Here is a 24,676-nt window from a genome sequence, read left to right as displayed (position 1 = left end):
GTTTCCCCACTTATCTTTCCAAGTTTCGAATGGTTGTGCCTTGTTCTCAAATAGTTGTGCCATGAGTTTCAAGCCTATCATATATCTTAATAATAAAGGCCTTCATCAAATCTTTCATGCTAGACTGATTGGACTGTGGAGGTTGGTATTCCTGCCTCTGCTGATTTTGAAATCCTGGAGCTCCTTGTCCCTGGGGTCTCGGATTATTCTGCTGCCATGAGTTCAGACTACTGTTTGGTGAACTCTAAGAAAAGCCTGGGTGCCTCTGCCCCATAGAGTTAAAATTATTTCCACTTTGGTAGTTGCCTCTGTCAAAGCTTCCCAAAGCATTTACCACTTCATTTGTAGTCGAGGCCTGACACACATGTGTTAGATGACCCATTCCATAAAAGTCACATACTGATGATGGCTGCCTCTGGACCTTGGCTAAGGTCAACTTTCTTATCTCTTTGGCTATGGTGTGTAGTTGGGCTTGCACTGATGTGTTAGAGTCTATCTGGTGAACCCCAGCTGATTTTCTCCTATAATTACTCTCAGCGGGCCATTGGTTAGCATCTTCAGAGAGCTCATCAAGAATCGCAACAATATCCTCAGGAGTTTTCTTCATTAAAGGACCTCCAACTGCGATACTCAAAGTTCATCGTGGAAGGTGTAAGTCCATCCCAAAAGTCTTGGAGTTGCATCCACAGTTCATTTCCATTATGCTGACACCTTATCACTATCTCCTTGAATCTTTCTCGGGAGTCAAAAACTATTTTAGTGTCCCTCCGGCAGAAGCTGTGGATTTTCCTTCTGAATTTCACTGTTTTTGCAGCTGAGAAGTACTTGTCAAGAAACTTTTTAGTCATATATTCCCATGTCCTGATCGACCCAGTTGGTAAGCTTCAAAACCAGTGCTTCGCATCATCCTTCAGTGAAAAGGGGAATGCCCTTAAGAAGACTGCATCTTTTGATACTCCATTGTACTAGAAGGTGTTCATGATTTCCTTAAAATCCATCAAGTGAGTTTTAGGATCTTTACTCACCTTCCCTCTAAAGACATAGCTATTCTGGATGGTTTGAAGCAAGCCTTGCTTCAACTCAAAATTATTTGCTGCTATGGGTGGAGGTCTGACACCTTGGCAATCCCTGATTGTAGACTGGTATGGGAAAATCATCTAATGCTCTCCCAGGCCTGGGAGCCATATTTTTGAAGTGGTCTTCAACCAGGAGTTGATTTAAATTGAATCTCCGACCCCCATTCTCTTCAACAGTCTCATCAGTAGCTCTAAGGACTGCTTTAGCTGCTCTCTGTTGTGTTGCCTCTCTTGCAGCTAAGTCTACCATACCATCACCGTTCTTAGCCATGTGTTCTTGGGTTGAAAATTGCCCCAAGAATTTTTCGGTGAGTTCTTTCTCTTTCCTCAACTGTCGTAGACACTTTTCCACCTCTGGATCGTATGGAATCACTTTTTTTGAAGAAGGTCGAGTCATACACCGGAGAAGTTAAACGTGTTACTTGCACGCAGAAGAGAAAATCTGTGAAGAATAAAATAAAATTGGTTCCTGAAGTAGCACCAAAAACTTATTTTGAACACTATTAATTGTCAATCCCCAGCAATGACGCCAAAATTTGACAAGCGCAAAACATAATACGAAATTGATGCTCGCTAGCCAAAGATAGTATAGTTTAATTATCGTCTCCACAAGGATTGGATTTAAATACGGTTAAAGTAATTTCTAACTCAATGTTATTCATGATGATTAACACTTTAGTTGGGATGATTTATAACTAAAATTAATTATGAAAATTAAAGCAATTAATACTTGTTCACATAAAGACAAGACTTGAGCAACACCAAAATAATCAATGCGAAAAATAAGGGTCATGACAGGATAGATGCAAGATGGCTATTCGGGATCTAACTCTAGTTTAATTCACTCTAATATTCTAATGATTCTCATGAATTCACTCGATGATTAGTCCAAACGTGTAGCCAAGACTCCTCTCTCGATTAACTCTACGAGGTGAACTAATATAAAGCACTGTGAAAATATGCAAGAACGCTTTAATGGACTAGTCTTTAGGAAAACGTCTCTCGAATATTTTTCTAAACTTGATTTAATCAACAATTCAACAAGCTCTTTCGATTACTTAAAAGAATCACTGAATTAAACAAGCAAAATAATGCAAAGATCATTACCCAAATTATTCCTCTTTCGATTAAATAATTCGATGAACAAAATTACAATCAATTCAAAGCTCCATAAATGAAATCATACAAGGAACTGGAGTTAAAATCCACAAATATCAATCAAAATACCATATTCGTCAAACCGTAAAGTAAACTACTCTATAATCATGGAGAAGGTCATCACAAACAAAGTTAAAGAATAAGAAACATGAATTCAATCCAAACTCAGGTGTTGAGTTGAGGAAAGAATGATGAATCCTTATGCTTTGAGTCTCCAATGCTCTTCCAATATTCTGTAGGTCAAAAGTCCCTTCAAAAACCTATTTTTGGTGTATTTATACCATGTAGGAGCGAGCCCGGATGAAACTACCCTTTCCAAGCTGAAATAAAAAAATACTCTGTAAAAATTGCACCGGTGCGGTGCATGGGGCGCTGCCCAATGCGGTGTGCCAGTGGAGACGTTCAAAGAGTGATTTCTGATGGACAACAGCAAAATACACTGCCACACCATCACATGTGGTGCGGCTGTGTTTGTTTTCCAGAATATTTTGTTTCCTTCACGTTGTGATATACAGAATTGGTCCTCGGCCCCCAAACGCAATCCCACTTTAATTTCTTGGGCTTTTACTTAGACTTCAAAAAAGGTTCACATTGTTCGATTTAGCTCCAGATTATCTTTTTAACTCGAAATCACTTCTTGCAAGGTGTAAAATACGTAATAAGTACAATTCACTATTATTTAAGCTCAAACACAAGTAAAATACAGTAATTAGAGTGCAAACTATGACTAAAGACTACCATCAGACCAGTGAGAGTCTATGTCAAAGAATTTACTTCTTTGATGCTGATCATAAGTAATATGTCGGAAGATAAATTGCACAACTTCATGAGCAGGCTGCAGTAGTGGGCACAATTGGAGTTGCATAGGCAGAATATTCAAAACATCACAAGTGATGTGGCGAATGCAGATACATTGGGTGATTTTCACTTAGGTGGAGACACTTTTATTTCAAAGTCCAACAATGGAAAGAATGACAAGGCAAAGGAGTGGATGAAATGTGAAAATAATAATGAAGACATGGGTAAGGGAAAGAAAGAGGATGGAACTTCAAAGAGCAAGGAGAAAGGTAGCAAATTTAGTGGTTGTTTCATTTGTGATGAGCCACATCAAGCAAGGGACTGTCCAAAGAAGGCAGCGTTGAATGCAATAACTGTTGCGGATAAGAGGGTTGTATTAGAGGCAATGAATAGTAAAAATCAAGAGGTTGGGGTCAATGCAATTTTGGCTAAACAGGAGAGAGGCCAAGGTGTGTTGCATGTCAACCCCTTAGGACTCATAAATTGAGTTGACCTCGACGAGGACGTCGAGTTTCAAAGGGTGTGGTTTGTTTGTTAGGGGTACACCTCTTTGAGCTTGTCTTGACAACAAGAGTCTTGTCATGAGGCAGCAAGAGTGTTGCAAAGCTAAGGTATGCGATATAACACAAGGCAAAAGGGAAAACGAACAAGTGATGACCAAGGTCTTGAGGGAGGCAAGGTAGCTTAGCAAGGCTTGACAATTGAGATGCGGGCTGAGGGTGACACTATGGCATGGAAAAGGCATCAAGTCATGAGGCAGTGATGCTAAGGTAAGGCCAAAATGAAGTGGGCAAGGGAAAGCTAAGTGCAACGAAGGCATGCGCACAAGGAAGACTTGTCATGACATTGGGGCGTGGCAAAAGGCAGTGTGCGTGGGAATTGACTAAGGCTTAATGTGGCTGCAATGCACCTGAGAGCAAAGCATTGACGCCTGATTCAAACCAAGGCACGCACATGGGCAGCAAGCTTCAACATTGACAAAGTCAAAGGCGGTTACAAGGCACACACTGTGCACATGGCAACAATTAGCTTTTGTTCAAATCTGGCAGGTGGTTACAGAACATTTTTGGAGCCTTATTCTCATTTTCTTAGCATGATCCTAGTAGTTGGGGGATGTCAACTACATTAGGATAAATAGTGGACTGTGTGGGACAAATGTCTAAGCCTAAGAGCGACAAGTGTAAAGGAAAAAGGCTATCACATGATCTATAAAAACGTGTGGGAGTACATGTTTGAGTTAGGAAAGAGTTCCTAAGTATGTTTTCAAGAGTGAAAACTCATAAGGGTAAGAATAGTCTTTGAGAGAAAATTTGAAGGTCAAGAGTGATCTTTTATACACGACATTGTACTTTGAGTTTCTTTGTATGCTCGAGTTAAATACAAAGTTGGAAAAAAAGTTTTCTGTATATTTTGCCTTGTGTTCTTGTTTTTATTCTGTTGTCTTTACTTAAATTTGTTGCATAAATCAGTCATAAACCTAATACGTTAAAAGCTGCCTAAAATATTCTAAGTCCAAAGTTGCTGAAATTTTGGCTAAGTAGTGTTGGGAAGGCTGAAGTTGGGCGTGAGGCCTGGCTGTCGTGCATGCTGGTTTCGGCCGACAGAAATCAAGCTTGTGACACCTATCTTAATGCAAGTGTCAATTACTAATTTTACGGTTCAAACCCGTGACATATAGGTCACACAGAGACAACTTAACTGTTGCTCCAAGGCTCCCTTTTTCCATGAACTTGACAGTGTAAATCTAAATTAATTGGATCAACGGATTTCAAATACAAGATGACTAAAAGAAAGAAAAAGAAGTCATGCCAAATATTGCTAGACAATACCAATATTCTGAATCTGTTAATAAGTTCACTTCTTGGAACACTTGTAGACATTGGAATCCCAAGCAATAACTTCTGGGACATAGGTGGAGTCCATTGAATTTGGAAGCGGTGCATCATTGCACTAACAAATTCTATGTGATTCCTAGTTTAGATGTAATTTTAAAAATATTTCAATTACATATATATAATCCAAAGCAAAGGGAATGGATGTGCCTGCACCCAGTACCAAAAATTGAATCATCCATAGCAACAAGCGGTTTATCAAAAAAAAAAAGAGTATTACACAAATTAGTTCCTAACTAATTTTTTTTATGCGTAACATCTAGGTCAGCTTGCGTGTATTTTTACTAACTATTGCAACCTCCCACCGGCAGATATCCTAACAACTTTTTCCTCCAAAATTGGATGAGTTGCTATCTTTACAAGCTCAAATTATTTAAATGCCAAATAATTTATAACAAGTTAAAATGGTACCTTGAAAAGAAGATAAATAATTACTGTTGGTAAGTTGTTCTAACATTATCAATTACATACTTAGAAAACAAGGTAATCTAATACCAAGATCAGATTCTGGTGACATAAAAATTTGTTGGTATATACATGCAAAAATAGAAAAGAAACCTATACTAACATCTAACGTAATAAAATAAAACGGCAAGAAAAAAAGCGATTTCAATACAGTGGTGGGCCAACCACAGCCCCCTAAACAGTCACTTTGATTCTCAGTCTTATTCCAAACAAACGACCTGTCCATAGTCTCAATCCATTCTCCTCAGTCTTCCTTACTCTTTCTTAGTACCCTTCATTTGGGGAATTAGGGGTCTTCTAAAATCTCCATAGATATCTTTAATCCTCTGTATGTAAAGTAAGTTGGCAAATTTTCTGTTCATTTTTTGAACTTTTTACTTGGCTTTCTGTTCTATACAATCTCTTATTGTTGTGTTTTTAAGGTAATAGTAATAAAGAATGGATGCACCTAGAGGAACAGAAGCAGCATCTACATCAATTTCAGATAATGGTCCTCCTCCTGCTTCGCCTAGTACATCACAGGTTAGTGTAGTTTTACACTTTTACTGTTGTGGCTGCTCAATATAGAGATTTTGTTTTTCTCTTTTTTGTTCAGCTTCAGATGGTGCTTTTAGTATCTGGATTCATATGTTACCATTGTGCATAAAAGCTTTCTTTTTTAATCAGTTATAGAGTATAAATAAATATGAGTGTGTTTAATATATGTACTCTCTCTTGATGTGTTTGGTACTAAGTAAATTGTAATTTACCCATATTTGGTTGGCTTAAATAGTTTGGAAAATATTTTTCTTGTGAACTCATTTTTCTCCAAAATATTTTCCAGAACAATTTCTTAACCTTCTCGCCCTATTCCCCACCCCTACCCCTACCCCCACCACCTATCACCCACCCCACCCCCACCCCTCTCCTCACCCCCGACATTGCCACCGCCAGTCAGGCCCCAAGACCCCGACCTACCACCCTCCCGCCCTTAACCATTTCGTCTCATATTGGTCTGCCTAAATTATATATTTTCCAAAAATATTTTCTGCGACCTAATCAAACACCGAAAAATAAGTAAGAAAACCACTTATTTTCCAAGAAAACATTTTCCAAGGAAATACTTTTAAACGAAAACATTTCCTTCATACCAAATGCACCCTCTATCTCAAATTGTTTGGTACTCACTGTTTAGGAGACCAAACCGTGTTTTCTCAGACGACCATCTTTTAATAAAATTTGATTATTTTTAAATGTAAAAAGTTGTGATTTCTAGCACTTTTTGTGTAGTACCCAAACAAAAGGGCAGCCTAGTGCACAAAGGATTCCATGTTACGCACCCCAAGGAGGTGTGATGTAGCCAGACTACCCTAATGTAAATGGCTGATTTCACGGATCAAACCAGTGACTTGTGGGTCACACAGAGTCAATTTTATTGTTACTCCGAGGCCCCCATTCTATGTAGTTCCCAAATATGTAATTTTATTTAAAAAGGTGAGATGGATGTCCGAATTCAAATGAAAGATTAGATGAGTTGACTCTTCATATCCCTATGCCATTCTTTTTTCGGGATGATAGCTTTTCTAAAACTTCAGGAAATGCAGGCTTCTCGGTTTCGAGAGGTAGTGCTTTCCTCATTTATTTAGGTGCCTACTAATGTATGAAATATGTCCAACTTTTTGGATGATAATTCAATACTGAAAAATGTTTGAGTTCTTGTTTATGGGGATTAAGATTGTCATTGCAATGGTATTCTATGCTATTTTAGTGATTTTACGTTACCTTATGGCATTTAATAGGGGTATAATTTTTGCTAGAGAAATCTCTAGTGACATTTGAAAGAAGTGCGATTGTAGAACGTAAGACCTTTTGAAGGCTTTTTTTTTTTGTGCTAAGAAGATATATGTGAGAGCGTCCGTGCGTAGATATTCTTTGAAGTACACAATGAAGGATATTTTTGCATTAGTTCTGTTTTTACCATTATCTGGCATCTAGATGAAGGATAGTTCTGGTCTGATGGTCAATGATAGATCTAAGAGACTTTTACTTAATAGTAAGTTGACTTTAAACATTGTATAATTTCTTGCAAAGTTCCGAAAATAATTTCACAAAAGCCATGATCCAAAAAGTCCTTTCTTCTTCCAACTTTTTGATCTTCCCATTCATCCCCTTTGTGCCCTTCTTCCCCAGGTCTTCCCATTTTTTGGGTTCTATGAGGCCTTGAGCGTCAGTTAAGAATGTTTTTCTACTTTCAAGTGCTATCTGTCTTTAAAATTTATGAAAATATTTTCCAGAGGAAAGTGTTTGTACATCACATAAGGAAGTAGGATTTTAGTCCCTTTAACAATGCTTCATATAACTTGCTCCTACCACTTACAACTATCACCAAGCATAAAAACACTTCTATTGCTACTGCATGATGCTAACATTACTCTCAACTAATCCTGAATATGATTTGTAAAAACTGTTGCAGGAAAAATAAAAATGCTTTACATCTAACCAACTGATGCCTCTAATCATGAGAATATAACATTAGTTAGTTTCTGTCTCACCTGTCTTTCTGAAGATTACCATCAGCTATGTTACTCAGAGTGGAGAAATTAACAAGTGTGCAATTACATAAAGTTAGAAGTTCTGTGGCAGTACTACCACATGTAACAAGAAATTCTTTATCTTTGGGGTACATGCAGACTGATTTTCAGAAAACGGAATCCTCGAATATGGTTTCCGGTTTGGGCCCAAGCATGAAACGAGCTGATCTTTCCCTTCAAATACCCCCAAAACATGCTGGTTTTGGAACTGGAATTGGCAGAAAGTATTCACCCCATTCACTAAGTCCAAGAGGTTTTCTTCGGGCTTTAAGCTTTAAGAAGAAAGTTTCTTCATCTGACGGTGAGAGAAACTCTCTCCTCAGTTCAGATTACAAGGTAGCTCCAGGAAGCCCTCTTTCAGCAAACTTCGTCTCCTCCTCCAATTGGCAAAAATGTACCTCTCTACCTGTGACCCCTGCTTCAAATTCATCTCCATCAGTTTCCACGCCTATTTCTGCTAGGACACATGGCGAACAACAAAAGTCACATGTGAGTTTCTTCTGTTCATTAACAATTATGCCCTTTTAATAGTTTCTAATAAATTCAACTTTTTTAAACAACTTCGAAAGTTTGGTATGTGTTGACACAGAAATAATAGCATTTTATATTGTACTGATTATACTATGCAACAATTTAGGCTATATCCTCAATGTTCTTGCATTTGATTTCGCTAATCAATCTCCCCTCACCCCAAATAAAAAAAGAGTCAAATCTAACTGAAATTATGATGCAATTTATTTTAATATAAATGTCTGGTCTGACAAACTTCAACAGATAATCTAATGTTTTTGTATACAACATGCCAGTCACGTCAACCTGTTGATCCTTGTGTTAGTCATACTTTTCATACACACTAAGACAGAGTCAAATCTAACTGAAATTATGATGCAATTTATTTTAATATAAATGTCTGGTCTGACAAACTTCAACAGATAATCTAATGTTTTTGTATACAACATGCCAGTCACGTCAACCTGTTGATCCTTGTGTTAGTCATACTTTTCATACACACTAAGACAGGAATTAATGCCACAGAAAAGCAATAATATTTTGGAGGCCAGCCTCACTGTATGTTCAATTACCTAATGGCCAAGAAGATCTCCTGTCATTATAAATATTTAGGAACTCACTTTTGAAAGGAATTGTAATCTAGAGTTAATCCTCTTTCCTTCCACTCGCTGGAACCTTCTACCAGTTATGAGGCCATTAACATATTAGATGTTTCCTACTTGTAATGATAATAGATGTTACGTCCAATGGTTTCTCTACTTTCCATGTACACTAACTCATGTCTGTGACTTGTAATTCTGCTTGCAGTCATCGCAGATTGGGGCATCTAAAGCTAGCATGTCAAGGTCTCTTTCTGTGCCTGGGAGAAATTTTGTCATTGTTAGATCAATGTCCTTTGCTACCCATGAAGAGCATGTTCCAGATACTGGAGATGGTAAGTCATATTTGTTTAAGCTGTGTGCCTGAATTATCAAACACTAGTGTACCACGTTTAATCAAGTCAAACTAATTATGAAGCTGTATGATGTTAAACTTATCCACATTCTACTGTATTCGTCACAAATGTGTAGTGAAGCCTTCCAAGTAAATAAGTGATCGCTGATACAGCCTTTTTGGCAGTTAAGAAATCAATAATGTAAAGTAACCATTTCTTCACAGACTTGTTACTATCTAATCCAACTCTGGTTTTTACTTATTTATAAAATGATTTCTGTTATAAGCTGATTAATGAGTCCCATGCATCTGAATCTTCATTCTTCTCCTGAATCCATTGAAAAAAGTGTTTCAAAATTTTTAGTGACTTCTACTTCCTAGTGTATTCGAAAATTCTGTAGTAAGCTGTTGAAAATGTTATGATTAATATTTGACTTTTCCTCTGCTTCGACGCTTCAAAAATTGATTAATATGAACAAAGAAATTACTCCTGCTCCTGAGAATGAGGATAGGGAAATTCCTGAAGAGGAAGCAGTTTGTAGGATCTGTCTGGATGCATGTGATGAAGGCAATACGTTCCAAATGGAGTGCAGCTGCAAAGGTGACCTAAGACTTGTTCATGAGGACTGTGCGATCAAGTGGTTTAGCATGAAAGGGAACAAAACTTGTGATGTTTGTCGACAGGAAGTTTCTAATTTACCTGTGACGCTGCTTCGGGTCCCAAGCACTAGTCAACGAGATAACAGACAGGAGCACAACAACTCTAGAAGAATAAGGTGAACATCACTTGGAAAATACGATTTCTTTCACACAGTTGTGTTACACATTCTAAATTTTTCTTAGTTTTTGCATTGATTGTACACGTTTGCCTTGTGAGATTTGAAGAAGTTCTATCTCCAGTTTCCGTTTGATCCTTCCAATTGGTGCTTCTTCTACATCTGTCTGTATTTAATATTAAAAAGTAAATTGAACCCTTAGTTGTGAATAGTGGGAAGAAGCTCTAGTACTGGCTGATGGAGTAGCACTCCGTACAATGTTGTTGAACTAGTTTCTCAGTTACTGTGTCTGTTTTTGGAGTCTAATCAAAATTTGAATCTGTCATTGCAGTGCTTGGCAGGACTTTGTGGTGCTTGTTTTGATCAGCACAATATGCTATTTCTTCTTCCTTGAGCAGTTACTGGTGAGTATTTTAGCTTCTAAATAGAATTTTAAAAATAACTTTGGCTTGAGATTTCACCCCCCCCAAGCCCCCCCCCCCCCCCCCCAAAAAAAAAATACAACACAACTCTTGGAACATAGAAAGGTAAAATTCCTGTGTATTTCGGAAATATTTATTTATCTGATCCTTGGATACCCGAATTCCAGTTCAGCTGCTTGTTTATCCAAGACTTGGATAGGAGTAATTAAATAGGGTCTTTTGGCAGTGTTATAGTACTAAGTGCCACCAGTTACGTTGATCAGGTTCTCATCTGAGCCACCATCCCGTTTCCTTCACCATAAAATCCAGAAAAGCAGGGAAACCATAATGTGGCCCCAGCGGTGGAACTAGGATTTGTTCTAGAGAATAAAGTAGGTGGAACTTATCAGAACTATGGTACAAACTAGTAGTTACTTGGGTAAAAGGCAACAACATGAAATGCTTTCTTGTCCCCCCCTTTTTTTTTTTTTGGGGGGGGGGGAGGGATTTTCTCCCTCTTAGTTCTGCTGTTGTGTATGCATGCGCTCGCATGTAACTGAGGAGGCAGAAGATACAGACTTCCTACCTATATAATAATCTGCAGGGGTAAAACTGATTTAAAAAACAAAAAAATTGAATCCAAAGTTCGAAAATCATAAGTCTGAGTAAGAGGAGAGGCAATCAAGGCCCTGCCTAGATGATTGCATAATATGCAGACACATATTCTCAAAAATGGAGATGATTGAATAAGTGAGAGATAGCCTAGTAGTAAGGGAATCCTCCAGCTCCAACCATGAGGTTGGGCTTTCGAGTCACTGTTTGGTTCCTATTGGATTGAGGTTTACCATATCCAAGAAAAAGAGAGGATTTTGAAGCACAGATGGCATGACCTCTATTATTGAGCTCGATTTTTGAATAGCTAGAAAGTGAAAAATTACAGCAGAATATATTCTGGATGAGTAAAGCAAAGTGCAACTATATGGCATTTCTTTCATTTTCCCCAACTTGGTTCCATAATGTTGGAAAAGCTTAAGATGTCCAACAGTTACTCTATCTCAGTGTTGCCTATTCTTCCCTGGTGATGCATTCAAAAGCAATAATTTTTCTCCAACATATCGTCTCTGCATAATTGTGTTGCCTCATAGTGGCGGATCCAAGATTTTGGGTCCGTGGGTGCATAACTTTATTTGACGTAAAGTTACCACCAATCAAATCGTATAAGTGCGCAACTATTTAAACATGATAAAAAATTAATGAGAAACCTATATTATTAATATTACCGATGCCATAAAACTGTGTTGGATAACGCAATTGACAAGAAAGAAAATTAGTGAATTTTACCGTTCTAGAGGAACACTTTATTTTGTTTAAAGCAAACTTTTGTTTTCTTTCTTTGCTATAGTGAATTAGATGAAGTAGAAGGAAAAGCCAAAAAAAAAAAAAAAAAAAGGTAAAACAAGTCAGAATCAGAGAAAAAAAATAGTATTTGGTCAAAACAATCGCTGGTGAAAAGCAAAAAAGATGGCCTAATAATTGGGCAAAAGAAAAATAGTGCTTGATAATATAAGAAAAGAAAAAGGGAGTAAAACAATCTTAATCTTGCTAGGAGTCGTTTTGAACTCTCAACCTTCAATTTTTATAACCCTCCGGCACCCATTCTAAACCAAAGCACCCGCCAGCCTTTTTGTTAACTGGGTGCTTGTTGTTTAATTATATCCGTTCCCTTAAATATTCTATGTAATTATACATACTCCGAGTCGAGGCTAATGGGTGCTCGAGCATCCAATTTTTATATGTAAATCCGCCCATGTTGCCTCAGAAATTAGACCATTATCTTGGTCCTTTTATGTAACATTTCATTAGAGTTTAAACTACTAAACATAATAAAATTGAGCATAATTTTTCATTGCACTCTTTCATTTGATTATTTGCCTAAAATATCCACCTTGCTTAGGAAGCAAAAAAGGTCATAAAGTTTTATCAAACAATAATTTGTAGAATTGATTACCTTTCCTTTCTCAATTAAAAACATTAGTGTGTGTGCGCGCTTGCTCTCAGCTGCATTTTGATGTCAGCATTGGAATAGAATGCACATCCATCAGCTTTTATATCTTTTGCCAACTCTTAAGTAGAAAGGTGGAATTTGATGACGCCAACTACGTGGAATGTCATCCATCAACTTTTATATCTTTTTCCAACTCTCAAGTAGAAAGGTGGAATTTTTTGACACCAACTACATGGAATGTTATCTTTTATTTTGTTATTTGTGGAATTCATATTTTAAATCTGTCTCTTGAAGGTTCATGACATGAAAACTCAGGCGCTTGTGATTGCTGCACCATTTGCGTTTACACTAGGTCTTTTGGCATCTATTTTTGCTGTCATCCTAGGTACGTCTGAGCCCCTAAATTTTATTTATCAAATACTAGCCGACTTGCGTTATAGAATTTTCATTTGAAATGCAGCTATTAGAGAGTACATATGGACATATGCCGCTCTAGAGTTTGCTCTTGTGGCCATTACTCTGCATGTTTTCTACTCTATGGTAAGATGCATTCGCTATTATGCAGTTGATATTTGATAACTCTTAGATATTTTCTAGTCTGTCCATTGAAGATCCCGTGTCTTCTTTAACCATAAAAAATTTCTAGATGAAAAAGTCTTAACCATTGAAAGATGCACCAGATTCACAACACATGCACCCCCACCCCAACCAAACCCAATGCAGAAAAGAAAAGGTCTAAGAAAATTGTGTACACACAGAACACCTTTGGCAGATATGAAATGAGGAGTAATGCCCGGAAATCTTGTCTTTTGGCAGCTTCAATTGCAGGCAGTCTATTCAGTAATGATAGCATCAGTATTGGGTTTTGGTGCCTCTATGAGTCTCAATGCAATGTACATTCGATACTATTCCTGGCGAGTCCAAATCTCCGAAAATTCTAACCCTGCATGAAATGAGTATGATGGTGAAATGATCAAGTTGTATAGGAAATATTGTATATGCTTCTTTTTCACCTTAAAGATGTATTTTCTTCGTATTATTTTCTCTTATTTCTTTTCCTCATCATCTTATGTGATGAGGTGGTTGATACCTCAAGAAATCTGGCAGTCAAATGTGTATACCGATATAGGTAAGGTAGTTATCCCTTGTCTTCTTTCTGTCTCTAGTGCTAGAGAATAGAGCTCAATGTAAGGCTGGGACGGACATTATCAAATTCTAAAGCACTGGTTCTACCCTGGTTGATCTGATCAGGTTTCTTATTTCAACTATCATTGTTGTTTTATTCCATTTTAGGCCTGGTGTTATTTACCAGGTACTGCAAACCATGTAATTTTTTGCCATTTTAAGTGCCAAAAAAAGGACTCTCATTTGGGGTTTCATTATGTTAAGCTAGGGTTAGTGCGCAGAAGAATAACCCACCCAACTTGGAATAAATTGTTTGATTCAAATTGACCTAGCTATTTTGATTCACACTTTAATTGAATCATGACTGAACTTATTTGTTGGTTCCATTTATCTTCAGAATTAGCCCACCTGACCTATTTGACACCTTATGTCAAAGATGGCTTGTAATGCTGGTCTTTATTGGTGCAAACTGGACATATCTGAAGCAACAAACCAGTCATCCAATTCCATTAGTAATACTTGTCATGAAATTGACCATATGAAAAGAAAAAAAGACCATATGACATTTGAACCACAGTAGATGAAAAATTGCTGGCATCTAACTAGAATTATCTTTTTTTGGATGTCCATTATTAGTTGGAATCTGAAGCCAGTTCAAGATTCAACAGGACAAGTTTTCTGAAAAATAAACGCGGAGGTAGAAATTATATAGCACAAAATTGCATGAGAGAAGACTGAAACACTATACATTAAAAACAAATTAAATTTACAGATACCTACACTTGTGATACATATGCCTCTTAAAGGAATGCATACGCCACTCTTTTAAAGGACAACTAAGCCTCAAGCCTTATTTGCATTTGGCAACAGCTAGGTGTTGATTGTTATTTTTCTTCACCCATACCGTTGAACGAGTTCTCTTAATATAATCTGTGAAGAGGCGGTACCTGCAGGACAAATATGGCTGGTTACAGAAGGATATTCATCTTCATATCAGCAACTAAAATTCGGAGCCAAATGGGATCACATATTGCAATATTTTGGTTGCACTACTTATCAACAAAAATCAGAGTAGATTTTAGGAATCCCATTTTGATCTTATGTTAAGATCTTAGTGAGAACCATCCGCACATTCCCGCACCCAAACATCAGGACTTCTCATAAGTATCATAAATAATCAACGCAGTTGAAATTAAGAAACCACCTGTCAAACTCCAGTCTCTGAGTAACTATCCCATTCAATAGGAGCTCCGAACTATATACTGTTGATCCTGTAGATGTAACGAGAGATTGCATGATTATTCAAATTAATACAAAACTTTTTACAAGGCAAAAGAATAAGAAATCTACCCTTCTCAAGAAAAGGGATGCAAACTTCATAGTCTTCTTCACAAGATAAAACTAGAAGATCGTCAGGAACAACTTCCTCTTTCATAACAGATCTACCAAGTCGCTCCACTGCCTGAAAAACATTTGGAACAGGCGTTACCAAGCACGAACAAACCGTCAATAAAATAGTTATAATTACGGAGAGAGGATTGTGCCTGAACAAATACAGATTGATTATGGAACTCTCGCATGGAGGATGTGATAGTGATAAACACTAGAAACACTAGTAGACACTAACTTCAAATTATAGGAATTCCAAAATATTTGATGTACTGTTACACATAACCATAGAGTATAAGTTTCAAGAATTCAAATCAGTCCATCTTTAGTGTGGATTATAATCCATACCACTTGTTTTCCCTATCAAAGAAACCTTCCATAAAATTGGTTACAAATGTTTGCTTCAGCTACCGTAAGTCAAACTAATGATCTTTTTTTTTTCTGAAAATGGTAACAGTGTATTCATCAGCATTAAGGAAATGCTGGCCATCCTATTTACAGATCAAAGTCAAAACTAATGAAGATCTTAATATTCAAAAAAGTCAAACTAATGATCTTTAACATGTCACCACTTATCACCTATGTTACCATGGACATCATCTTGAGCACACACTCAAATATATGATATTCCAACATATTTAATAAGGCTGGTTCTAATCTTTCATAACTAATCCTGTTGCATTTATAGCGGATAGGAATCCTACACTCTACCATATCCTCCTGACCATACTAATGAAAGACTGATTTTGTCACAGGTATTCACAGAAGCACCAATATATGAGAAGATAGACTGAACATTTTGAATCTGCTAGCTTTGGACTTGACACAACACTTTTATTTTCAAAGCAGAACTTAGTACGGTACCATTGTGGCATCGAAGATGATTCAGGTGAGTGGATAGACCATATGAATATCTTATCCAGAATGGTTGAATTTTAAAGTGAAATAGAAAAGGGGTAAAGAGTAGAGTAAACACCAAACCATGAACTGCCTTCACCAAACTTGCCAATATCTTTACCAGGCTTTGTATTTGGAGTGGTAAAAACTTTATATCCCTGAAAAAAATTACTATGAGAAAAGGAAAAGCACAGCTGCTGATCTAATAGTCATCCAAGGCAGCATCTTTACCTGTAAAAGGGGATGTTGGCATGCTCGTGCAAATGAAACTGGCATGCTGAAGCCGAACTGTTTTTCCTTTCTTGCATCTCTCAAGATATAATTTTTCTCATCAATAAGACAGCTAGCTTGTCCACAACTCTCAAGCCATAGATGTGTCACCACAGGTTTCCTTACAGCAATAGCTTCTAACATGTTTCTAGTTCGAACAAATTCATCAGCCACAAAATGAGTGGCATCGGACATAGAGGATACGCTTGAGGCTCCTAACCGGGCTAAGATCTGCAAGAAGAGATGATAAGGTGATTCCAGTTTAAAACATACTATTTTTGCACAAACAAAGAAAAGATCATAGCGAAATTACCTTCTTTTGCTGTTTGATTATATTTGCATCCAGGTGCTGACTGAACAAGACTCGAACATTAGTCATTTCTCGCCTCTTCCTAGAATCTTTTAAGGTGGAGCCAATTTGTGTTCCAGTAGAATGTAAGGAAGTGATTTCTCTCAAAAGAGATGATCTTGACATATTCTTCCTGCATGATTGTTTATGATACTCATCACCCATACAAATAGGTGACACGGCATTCTTCTGGATTTTTGCATTGGTGGGAGTGGTGCATGCTGCAGCTGACGCTTTGCACTGCTCTCCTGTTGAAGATTCTGTTCCCTGTGTTTCATCAACAGATCTAGTTATCTCTACATTAGTTTTCCTATTAGAATCTTTTATGGACTTATCTAGAATTGTTTTTGCACTTCCATCAGCAAAAGCATCATTAGTGCTGTTACCATCCAGATGTCTTTTATCTATGCCTTCCTGTAAGAGCTTCTTCTGAGACCCCCTCTCTGAGGAAGCAATATCAGGGAGAGTGCACTCAGGTGAATACTTTCTCCTTTTTGTGCTGACATCAATTGAAGTACTTGTCTGGTCACCTCTTAATCTTTTAGACCTTCTACTAGATTGAGTAGTGGTCTCTTGCCCCATGGTAGGCATCTTCCGGTGACTTCTTCTTCCTTTGGGATAGTCTACAGCAGAAAGGTTGGCCCATGTTGATTCCATATTTCTTAGGTTGGCAGTTTGATTGGTAGCGAGTGTACCTTGATCCATCAAAGTCTCACAAACATCAGCATCTGTCCCGCTTCTATCAAAAGTGGCAGCGGCAGACAGACGTCTTTTTGGTTGACTCTCTACACGGTGCTGCCCAGTTCGACGAGCTACAGGTGTGAAGGAGTGACAATTCTTGACAGACATGGAACCTGCACTTGCTTTTGGTGGTCTTTCTTCCTGTCTTAACTCTTCTTCTCTTCCCCTTGAAGCATGGGGTTTAGTCATATTTGGCTTGATAATTTTTAATCCGGTCCCTTGTTCTTCATTGCCTTGCTTCTGGATACCTTTCTGTTGTTTCACTCTTTCTCGATGGTTCTCTTCAACTAATCTTGCATTCTTCTGCATTGTGCTCATGGACATTATTGAAGATCGTGCTTTTTTCTTGGAGGACCTTTGCTTTGACAGACTCTCATCATCAATTCGATCTTTGCAAGAACCATCTGTCAATGACTTATCTCCTTTCTTCTCACTGCTACTATCATTTTCCAGAGCAGGAGCTCCAAAGCATAATGTTTGCATAGCTTCAGCAGCCATTTGAGTATCTAAACCAACATTTAGCATGTCAGGAACATCGTCTCCATTACCATCGTCTATCATTCCATCACCAGCCCCAGAATTGAGTTGTTCATCCAGCTTCTTAACAAAGTTCTTTCTAGATCTGGACTTTGACAGCTCACTTTTCACTCTACTTTTACTTGACAATAACCTTGAATCAGAACGGGGGGAACCCTTCAACTTTTTGCCGCTCAACGGGTGCTTTTCCTTTTCTCCACTACCTTTAACTCCCCGTCTTAAGGGGGGGTCAAGTGAACTACGCTTCGGAGGTTCAGTAGTAGGACTCCTGCCAACAAGAAGTTCCTTTTTCTTCTGGAAAAACTCTCCACCTCCTTCATCTTCACGATTGTCATCCCAATCAAAAATCTCACCCTCTGCATCTGCAATTTCAGCTGCTCTCCGAGCCAAACTTTTTGTCCCTTTTGCAGCAGAGACAAATTTCGATTTTCCAATGGAGGACTTCCCAAAGTCAATATGTTGATCAAAATCTAAAGGATTGAGCTTAAGAAACTAGTCAACAACATCTAGTGCATTGGCCTGAGACTCCTCTCCAGGTTCTTGAGAATCTACATAACTTAAACCTGCCAATCCATCTTTGTAGGCAAATTGAGGCAAGTCCACTGTCTTCTCAGCATCATTGTTGCCATGTTCTGACCCTTTAATTTCAACAAGTATCTCATCTCTGAAAAGTTTCCTCACAGCTGAACTACCAACTTTGCACCGGTTTCCATTACCTACATCATTCATTTGTTCGTCATACTCCTCACAAGCATTCGGGTTAAGCTCCTTCCAGACTTCAGATTGAGGTCCAACCATAGATGTCCCATTTTGGCCTGCACTTTCCTGCTCCAGAGGATTGTCATTTTTAATAGACCATGTACTTCCTTTTGTCCCTTTATGGCTCATGTCATAAGCAGCCAAACCAGAAGCCCTGACAGATGTAGCACGGATTGAAGTAAACCCTAGTTGCAGAGATCCTGAAAAAAATACATGAATGTCAGACCTCCAAAATTCTGAAGCAGCTTTGTTATCAAATCTTCAAAGGCATTCTGTCTGATAACGAATATGGCTAGAATATAAAAGTGGAAAACATAAAAGGAATTCATCAACCACCTAAAAGTACCAGCAGATAAGTGTATATTAAATACTTTCATGTACTGAATAAGAGAAGAGAAATCTAGATTCTATTATAAAACAGAGAAAGCGAAGACCAAGCCTCTCTTTCAATAGCAAAACTTTTCCTGGATACAGCAGAAATGACCAACTGTAGACACCGAGAGTTCAGAACCAAAGTCAGCAATTACATACTAACAGTGATATCAAAATACATGACAGTTGACGAACTGGCAAAGAATATACAGATCCAGTTAAGTGAGGAGGCCTATTTATAGTGAATTTTAAAAACTGGATGATGAAAAATGTTTTGTCAAACTTTACACTCGTAGAAGAACATTTCAATTAATTGCAAATTTAAGGTATGGATTAAGAAAGGGAACTTTTTGCTCAGTTATAGTTCCATGCAGAACCTGCATAATCAAAATGAAAGAAAAGAGATAGTAAAATGATAAATTTAGGCCAAACATGTATAGTGTTAGAACTCGATTAAAATGAATTATCTCATGATAGCGAAACCAATTTACCTGAATGATGCTTGTCATTGCTTAGAACATCTGATTGTGAAATCGAACTCCTATCACCTTTGTTGGAATTGCGGCTTTTAGTAAACTTCACCCGATCAATAGAACTGAAGCTGTGTTCCATTGAATAATCATCTGATAACTCTTGAGTATCACATAAGACCTCAGTTCTATCACTTCCTTCACTATCTACGGCAACTTCGACGTTGCACTTTTCAGAAGTTCGGATGCGTTCATTTTGTAGACCATCATGATCTTCAACCACTTGGGTTTCACCACCAAAATCCACCCGTTGAGTTTCACCACCAAAATCCACCACTTGTGTTTCACCGCCGAAATCCACAACTTGTGTTTCACCGCCGAAATCCACCACTTGCATTTCACCACCGAAATCCAAAAACTGGTTTTCACCACAAAGATTTACTATTTGGGTCTCAAAGGCATCATTGAAGAAAAGACGGTCATCAGCAGGAACCATACTTTGGTTACGGTACAACTAAGGATCCTCGCCTTTAAATATAAACCAAATTGTATCGTCAGGGAAAAAAGCAATTTCAAATTAGAGTTCCAAATCTTAGAGAAAAAAAAAGTATATCCCACATATTTGACTAACTTTGCATTTTTATTTTAATCTTCTGACCCCCCCCCCCCTCTCATCCTAAAGAAAAAAAGTAGTACTCCCTCCGTCAATGTGATGCGATTCGGAGTACGAGGGTCAAACTATCTAATTTTCGGTGTGAATTCGAACATAAGATCTTCAAGTTTTTTGAAACAAAATTAACATATTTAGAAACTACATAAAGTACTATAAGTCACAATAATTAAAATATAACACATTAAAAAGGGCATTGCGGTCAAAGAAAAACTTTGTTGACTCTCCGAAGTGTAATTTGTAACTGCATCACATAAGGTGGGACAAAGGGAACAGTAGTCTTGCTTGAAGAGTTCCCTCTCTAAACAATGGTATCAATATACATAGTGCTAACAGAAAACTTAACAGAGTAAACCGTATCACACACTTATTTGATTATAAATCCAAACTTGAGCATGCGTCCTCTTTTATTCTTTAGCAGTTAACTAACAATTGACCATGACCAACCAATACAACCTCGTAACAGCAAATTTCCGTCTGCTTATAAAATCAACTCCAACTAACTTTATAATACAGCAAATATTACTGATGCAGTAACATATCTTCTGTTAATAAAAGATTCAATTTTTTTCTTTATCCTTAACAGGCAAGAAAATTAAAACTTTAAATAATATTTACAAATAATCCACATACCCTAATTTACCCCAAAAAAAATTAGAAAAAAAATAAAATAAACTTGCCTGGGAGTGGGAATGATGCAGGTGAAATTTGAGCGTCCACTGGCTGTGTATTGCCAATACCCGTTTTCGGGTCAGGAATGTTCGCATTCTTTCTTCCACCGTCTACCATTTTAATTCATCTACAATTCCATACCAAAAGATAATTAAAAAATCATAATCACAATAATAGTGATAATATTAATTGACACCAAGCCAAAGATTATGCCTTTAGAGCACAGTATCGCAATTGAATAAATAAATTTAGAAAAAAACTGAAAAAAGTACACAAAAATAAAATACTAACTGCATCAAATCGTATTGAATCGGAAGCGTCGGAGAAATCCGCCGGAGAGATTTGGGTGTAGTGATGGGGGTTGCGGGCAAGTATAGGGTTAGAGATTAAAGGAGGGAAAATAGGGAGAAGTGGGAAAATTTCTTAATTTGGAGGGAAATTTCTGCCTTTTTATATTCTCCCGAGTTTCTACTGCTACACACTACCATGGCCTTTGGTAACTGAGTACTTTTATTAATTTACTTTTCCTTTTCCTTTATTTTCAATTTGTACCTTTAACCCTCTTTGTTCTTTGGAATAAAAATGATTTCTGAAAATGTTACATTAAAATGTTTAAGCTACTTTAATTTTTCTTTAACAAAAACTCCTCCCTTGGAAAAAAAATTGGTTCAAAATTTTATATAGTATCTGACATCAATTTGTTAGGTTTTTAATAAAATTATACAAGTATAATATTTTGAGTAGTAGTTGTTATTCAAAATATTTTTAAATGCTTCTCAAATATTATTTCTATCATAAAAAATGAGACATAAGACTATTTTAAAATGCTTCTCAAATAGTTTATGTTGTTTAAAAGAAAAAAAATTATTTTAATACTCTTGCTGTAGTAATTTTTTTTTTTTTTTTTGCATTACATGCATTCCAACTATCCATGATATTTATGGCTTACCTGTATTTACCGTTAGCAACGCACACATCACTATATTCTATAAAAATAGCACGGGCTAGTTAATTTTTGAACTGGTAATTAAAAAATAGTCAGCATTTGCAAAGTCATTAAAAAATAGCCATTATTTTGCTGTAACACGAAAAATTCCAGCATAATATACTGGAGATTAGCGCACTTGTGTATAAACTTCCAGCATATTATGCTGGAACTCCGGTATATTATGCTGGAAGTTAACATGTAAAAAATTCGAACTCCAGTATTATGCCGAAATATTTTTCGGATTTTGAACAGTGTTTTCGTTCAGATTTATCTTTATATAAATAGTGATTAAATTTCGATTACTTTTGAAACTGTGGCTAGTTTTCAATTACCGTATGTAAATATGGCTATTTTTGAATTTCACCCCTATATTCTGTTACAAAAAGGAAAACAAAGGCTTGTTTCACGGCCAACAAAGAGGGGTAAAATAGGTTGGATTTGCTTCTTCATTTAAAGTTATAAAATAGGTAAACATATATATTAGTCTGTAAGGAAAATAATTAGTTGTACATCTAGACTTTAATAAGCAAGTGTCCAAGAATCTGCACAGAAACTAGGCAGTTAAAAGCATTGAAACAGCGTCGTATTAAGCTAGTGTTGAAATTGAGCAAAAAAACAATTAAGTGTTGAGAAAAAGGGGAATTTCCGAGAATCTAACTCGGGACCTCTCGCACCCAAAGCGAGAATCATTCCACTAGACCAAATGCCCAGTTTGTTCTAAAGCCCAATTATTTTTCTTATTTAATCATCAACTTTTGTTATCTTTTATGGAAATACTTCTAGGCAAACTTGTGTTAGACTTTGATTGGATAACGATAAGCTAATTGACTTTTCTAATGATATTCGTCATGCTACTCTCCGATTGTTGGTTGTTTGATCATTTCTTCAATTAACTTTTATTCTTCTTTTTCTTTGTCGCACTCCCTTGTATCATTTTCTATGTGATCTTAAGCAATTGTCATGTATACAAGAAAATTATGTTACAAATGTACCCAATAGAGTGATCATAATTAAGATAATAAACTACAAGAAAATTGTTAACCAGCATGGAAATATGTTATAAATGAAAAAGGTTGAATAATTGTTTTTGCTATTTTTACCATATTTTCTCCTTTTTTTTTTTTTTTTTTTGCGCAAGGAAGTGAGTGCTGCAAAGCACTAACTTACAATGTTGAAGCACAGTTTTAACTAAAAAAGGAATAGTATGGTATCTAGGGGTGTCAGTGAATATTCGAAAACCGACTAAACTGATCGAATCGATTTTTAGATTTCTTTTAAAAAAATCGTAGGTTTTTATATAAATCTATAACCGTCTCGATAGTTAAGGTAGGTTTTTTATTTTATAAAAATAAACCGAAAAAATACCGAACCTTACCGAATAAATTTTACATGTGGAAAATATATTTATATAGTAAGTTTTAAAAAAATGCATTAAAGTTTTCTTTGGGCCTTGGAATTATGAAAATTGTTACAAGCCAACAAGTAATTAAACTCAAAATACAAATTCCTAAAACCTATTATGCTACTTCTACTTAAACTAAGTTATTTCAAGTATCTTAACAAGACACAAAATATTCTAGCGATTATGAGTAGCAAACTACAATGTATTGGATATATTTCCTTTCATATAATTTAGATTTATCTTTTTGAATATTTAATCTTCTATAAACTTTATTCTTGAGTCATAGCTTGGTTAATATCTTTTCACTCGTGTGATTTATATTTTCTTTGTCTTTGTCTATACTCTAGTCATCTTTCATTTTTTATTCACCCTTTAAACAGTAAAAATGTCTAGAGAGTTTTGTTACGTCCTATAAAAGAACATATGTTATTGCATTCTACTTCTACTGGTGAATTTTACATGATATTTACAAAAATACGAAAATTAACCGAACCATACCGATACCGAATAGAAACCAACATAATTGGGACGGTTTCGAAAAGTCTAATTTTGATTATACATAATAAAATAACCAAAAAATTGGTATGATACTAATTTTATAAAATAATCGGCCGAACCAAACCATTGACACCCCTACGGTATCCATGTAATAACAGAAACAGTCACCACAAAGATAGTGTACCTCCTTAAGCTATTGACAAAAATGTAAGTTCCAAGGCAGGGTACAGTTGCTAAAAATCTAGTCATATTTAGAACATACCCAAAACTTTGAATTGCACTACAGTAATTTCCCTGCGGTGATTGAGGGATACTGTGATGCAAATTGGATCACCGGTTCAACTGATTCTAAGTCCACAAGTGGATATGTATTCACTATTGGTGGAGGAGCGGTATCTTGGAAGTCGTCCAAACAAACATGTATTGCCCGCTCTACAATGGAGGCTGAATTCATAGCCTTAGATAAAGCCGGTGAAGAAGCTGAATGGCTCCGGAATTTCTTGGAAGACATTCCATTTTGGCCCAAACCGTTGGCACCAATATGCATACATTGTGATAGTCAAGCGGCAATTGGAAGGGCTGGGAGCGTCATGTATAACGGTAAATCTCGTCATATACGACGAAGACATAAAACCGTTAGGCAATTACTCTCTAGAGGAATTATCACAATTGACTATGTAAAGTCAAGTGATAATGTGTCGGATCCACTTACAAAAGGCCTAACTAGAGAGGTAGTTGAGAAATCATCAAGGGGAATGGGGCTATGGCCGAGAACAAGTCATTGTGGCGGTAACTCTACCTAGAAGACTGGAGATCCCAAGATCTAGGTTCAAAGAGATCAAACAAAGTCATTAATGACGGTTCAACATTGTCAAATAAAATTTTAGTCCATTCTCGTGATGAGACAATGTTCAGTACCAAGGATAAAGCATTAAGGCTTTTTAATGATTTCT

General features: G+C 36.8%; 1 protein-coding gene and 1 pseudogene across 3 annotated transcripts; one reads left to right on the top strand and one right to left on the bottom strand.

The window, feature by feature from the left end:
• The first annotated feature begins 5,537 nt into the window (after nucleotides 1–5,537).
• On the top strand, nucleotides 5,538–13,849 carry LOC104092544 (uncharacterized). 3 transcript variants are annotated; one of them, XM_009598164.4, is made up of 9 exons: nucleotides 5,538–5,726; nucleotides 5,812–5,911; nucleotides 8,059–8,448; nucleotides 9,277–9,403; nucleotides 9,938–10,178; nucleotides 10,510–10,582; nucleotides 12,879–12,969; nucleotides 13,045–13,124; nucleotides 13,401–13,849. In XM_009598164.4, the coding sequence occupies exons 2-9, from the start codon at nucleotides 5,828–5,830 to the stop codon at nucleotides 13,533–13,535; spliced, it is 1,221 nt and encodes a 406-aa protein (XP_009596459.1). In that variant the 5' UTR covers nucleotides 5,538–5,726; nucleotides 5,812–5,827; the 3' UTR covers nucleotides 13,536–13,849. The 3 variants fall into 3 exon arrangements, with proteins under 3 accessions (XP_009596459.1, XP_009596458.1, XP_009596457.1); XM_009598163.4 differs by having other exon boundaries at nucleotides 5,541–5,726; nucleotides 5,819–5,911; nucleotides 9,884–10,178; XM_009598162.4 differs by having other exon boundaries at nucleotides 5,541–5,726; nucleotides 9,884–10,178.
• Nucleotides 13,850–14,308: 459 nt separating this feature from the next.
• Nucleotides 14,309–21,315, bottom strand: LOC104092543 (uncharacterized; annotated as a pseudogene).
• Nucleotides 21,316–24,676: the final 3,361 nt, after the last annotated feature.

The sequence above is a fragment of the Nicotiana tomentosiformis genome, chromosome 9 (assembly GCF_000390325.3).
Source record: "Nicotiana tomentosiformis chromosome 9, ASM39032v3, whole genome shotgun sequence".
Classification (NCBI taxonomy): Eukaryota; Viridiplantae; Streptophyta; class Magnoliopsida; order Solanales; family Solanaceae; genus Nicotiana; species Nicotiana tomentosiformis.
Note: the sequence above shows the minus strand (reverse complement) of the source record. Positions and strands in the feature narration are given on the sequence as shown.

Bases quoted from the DNA above. Each gene is read 5' to 3' on its own strand.
- LOC104092544 (XM_009598163.4), top strand. From the start codon at position 5,828: ATGGATGCACCTAGAGGAACAGAAGCAGCATCTACATCAATTTCAGAT. The intron at 10,179-10,509 runs GTGAACATCACT...CTGTCATTGCAG, and splicing joins AACAACTCTAGAAGAATAAG to TGCTTGGCAGGACTTTGTGG. The intron at 12,970-13,044 runs GTACGTCTGAGC...TTTGAAATGCAG, and splicing joins TATTTTTGCTGTCATCCTAG to CTATTAGAGAGTACATATGG.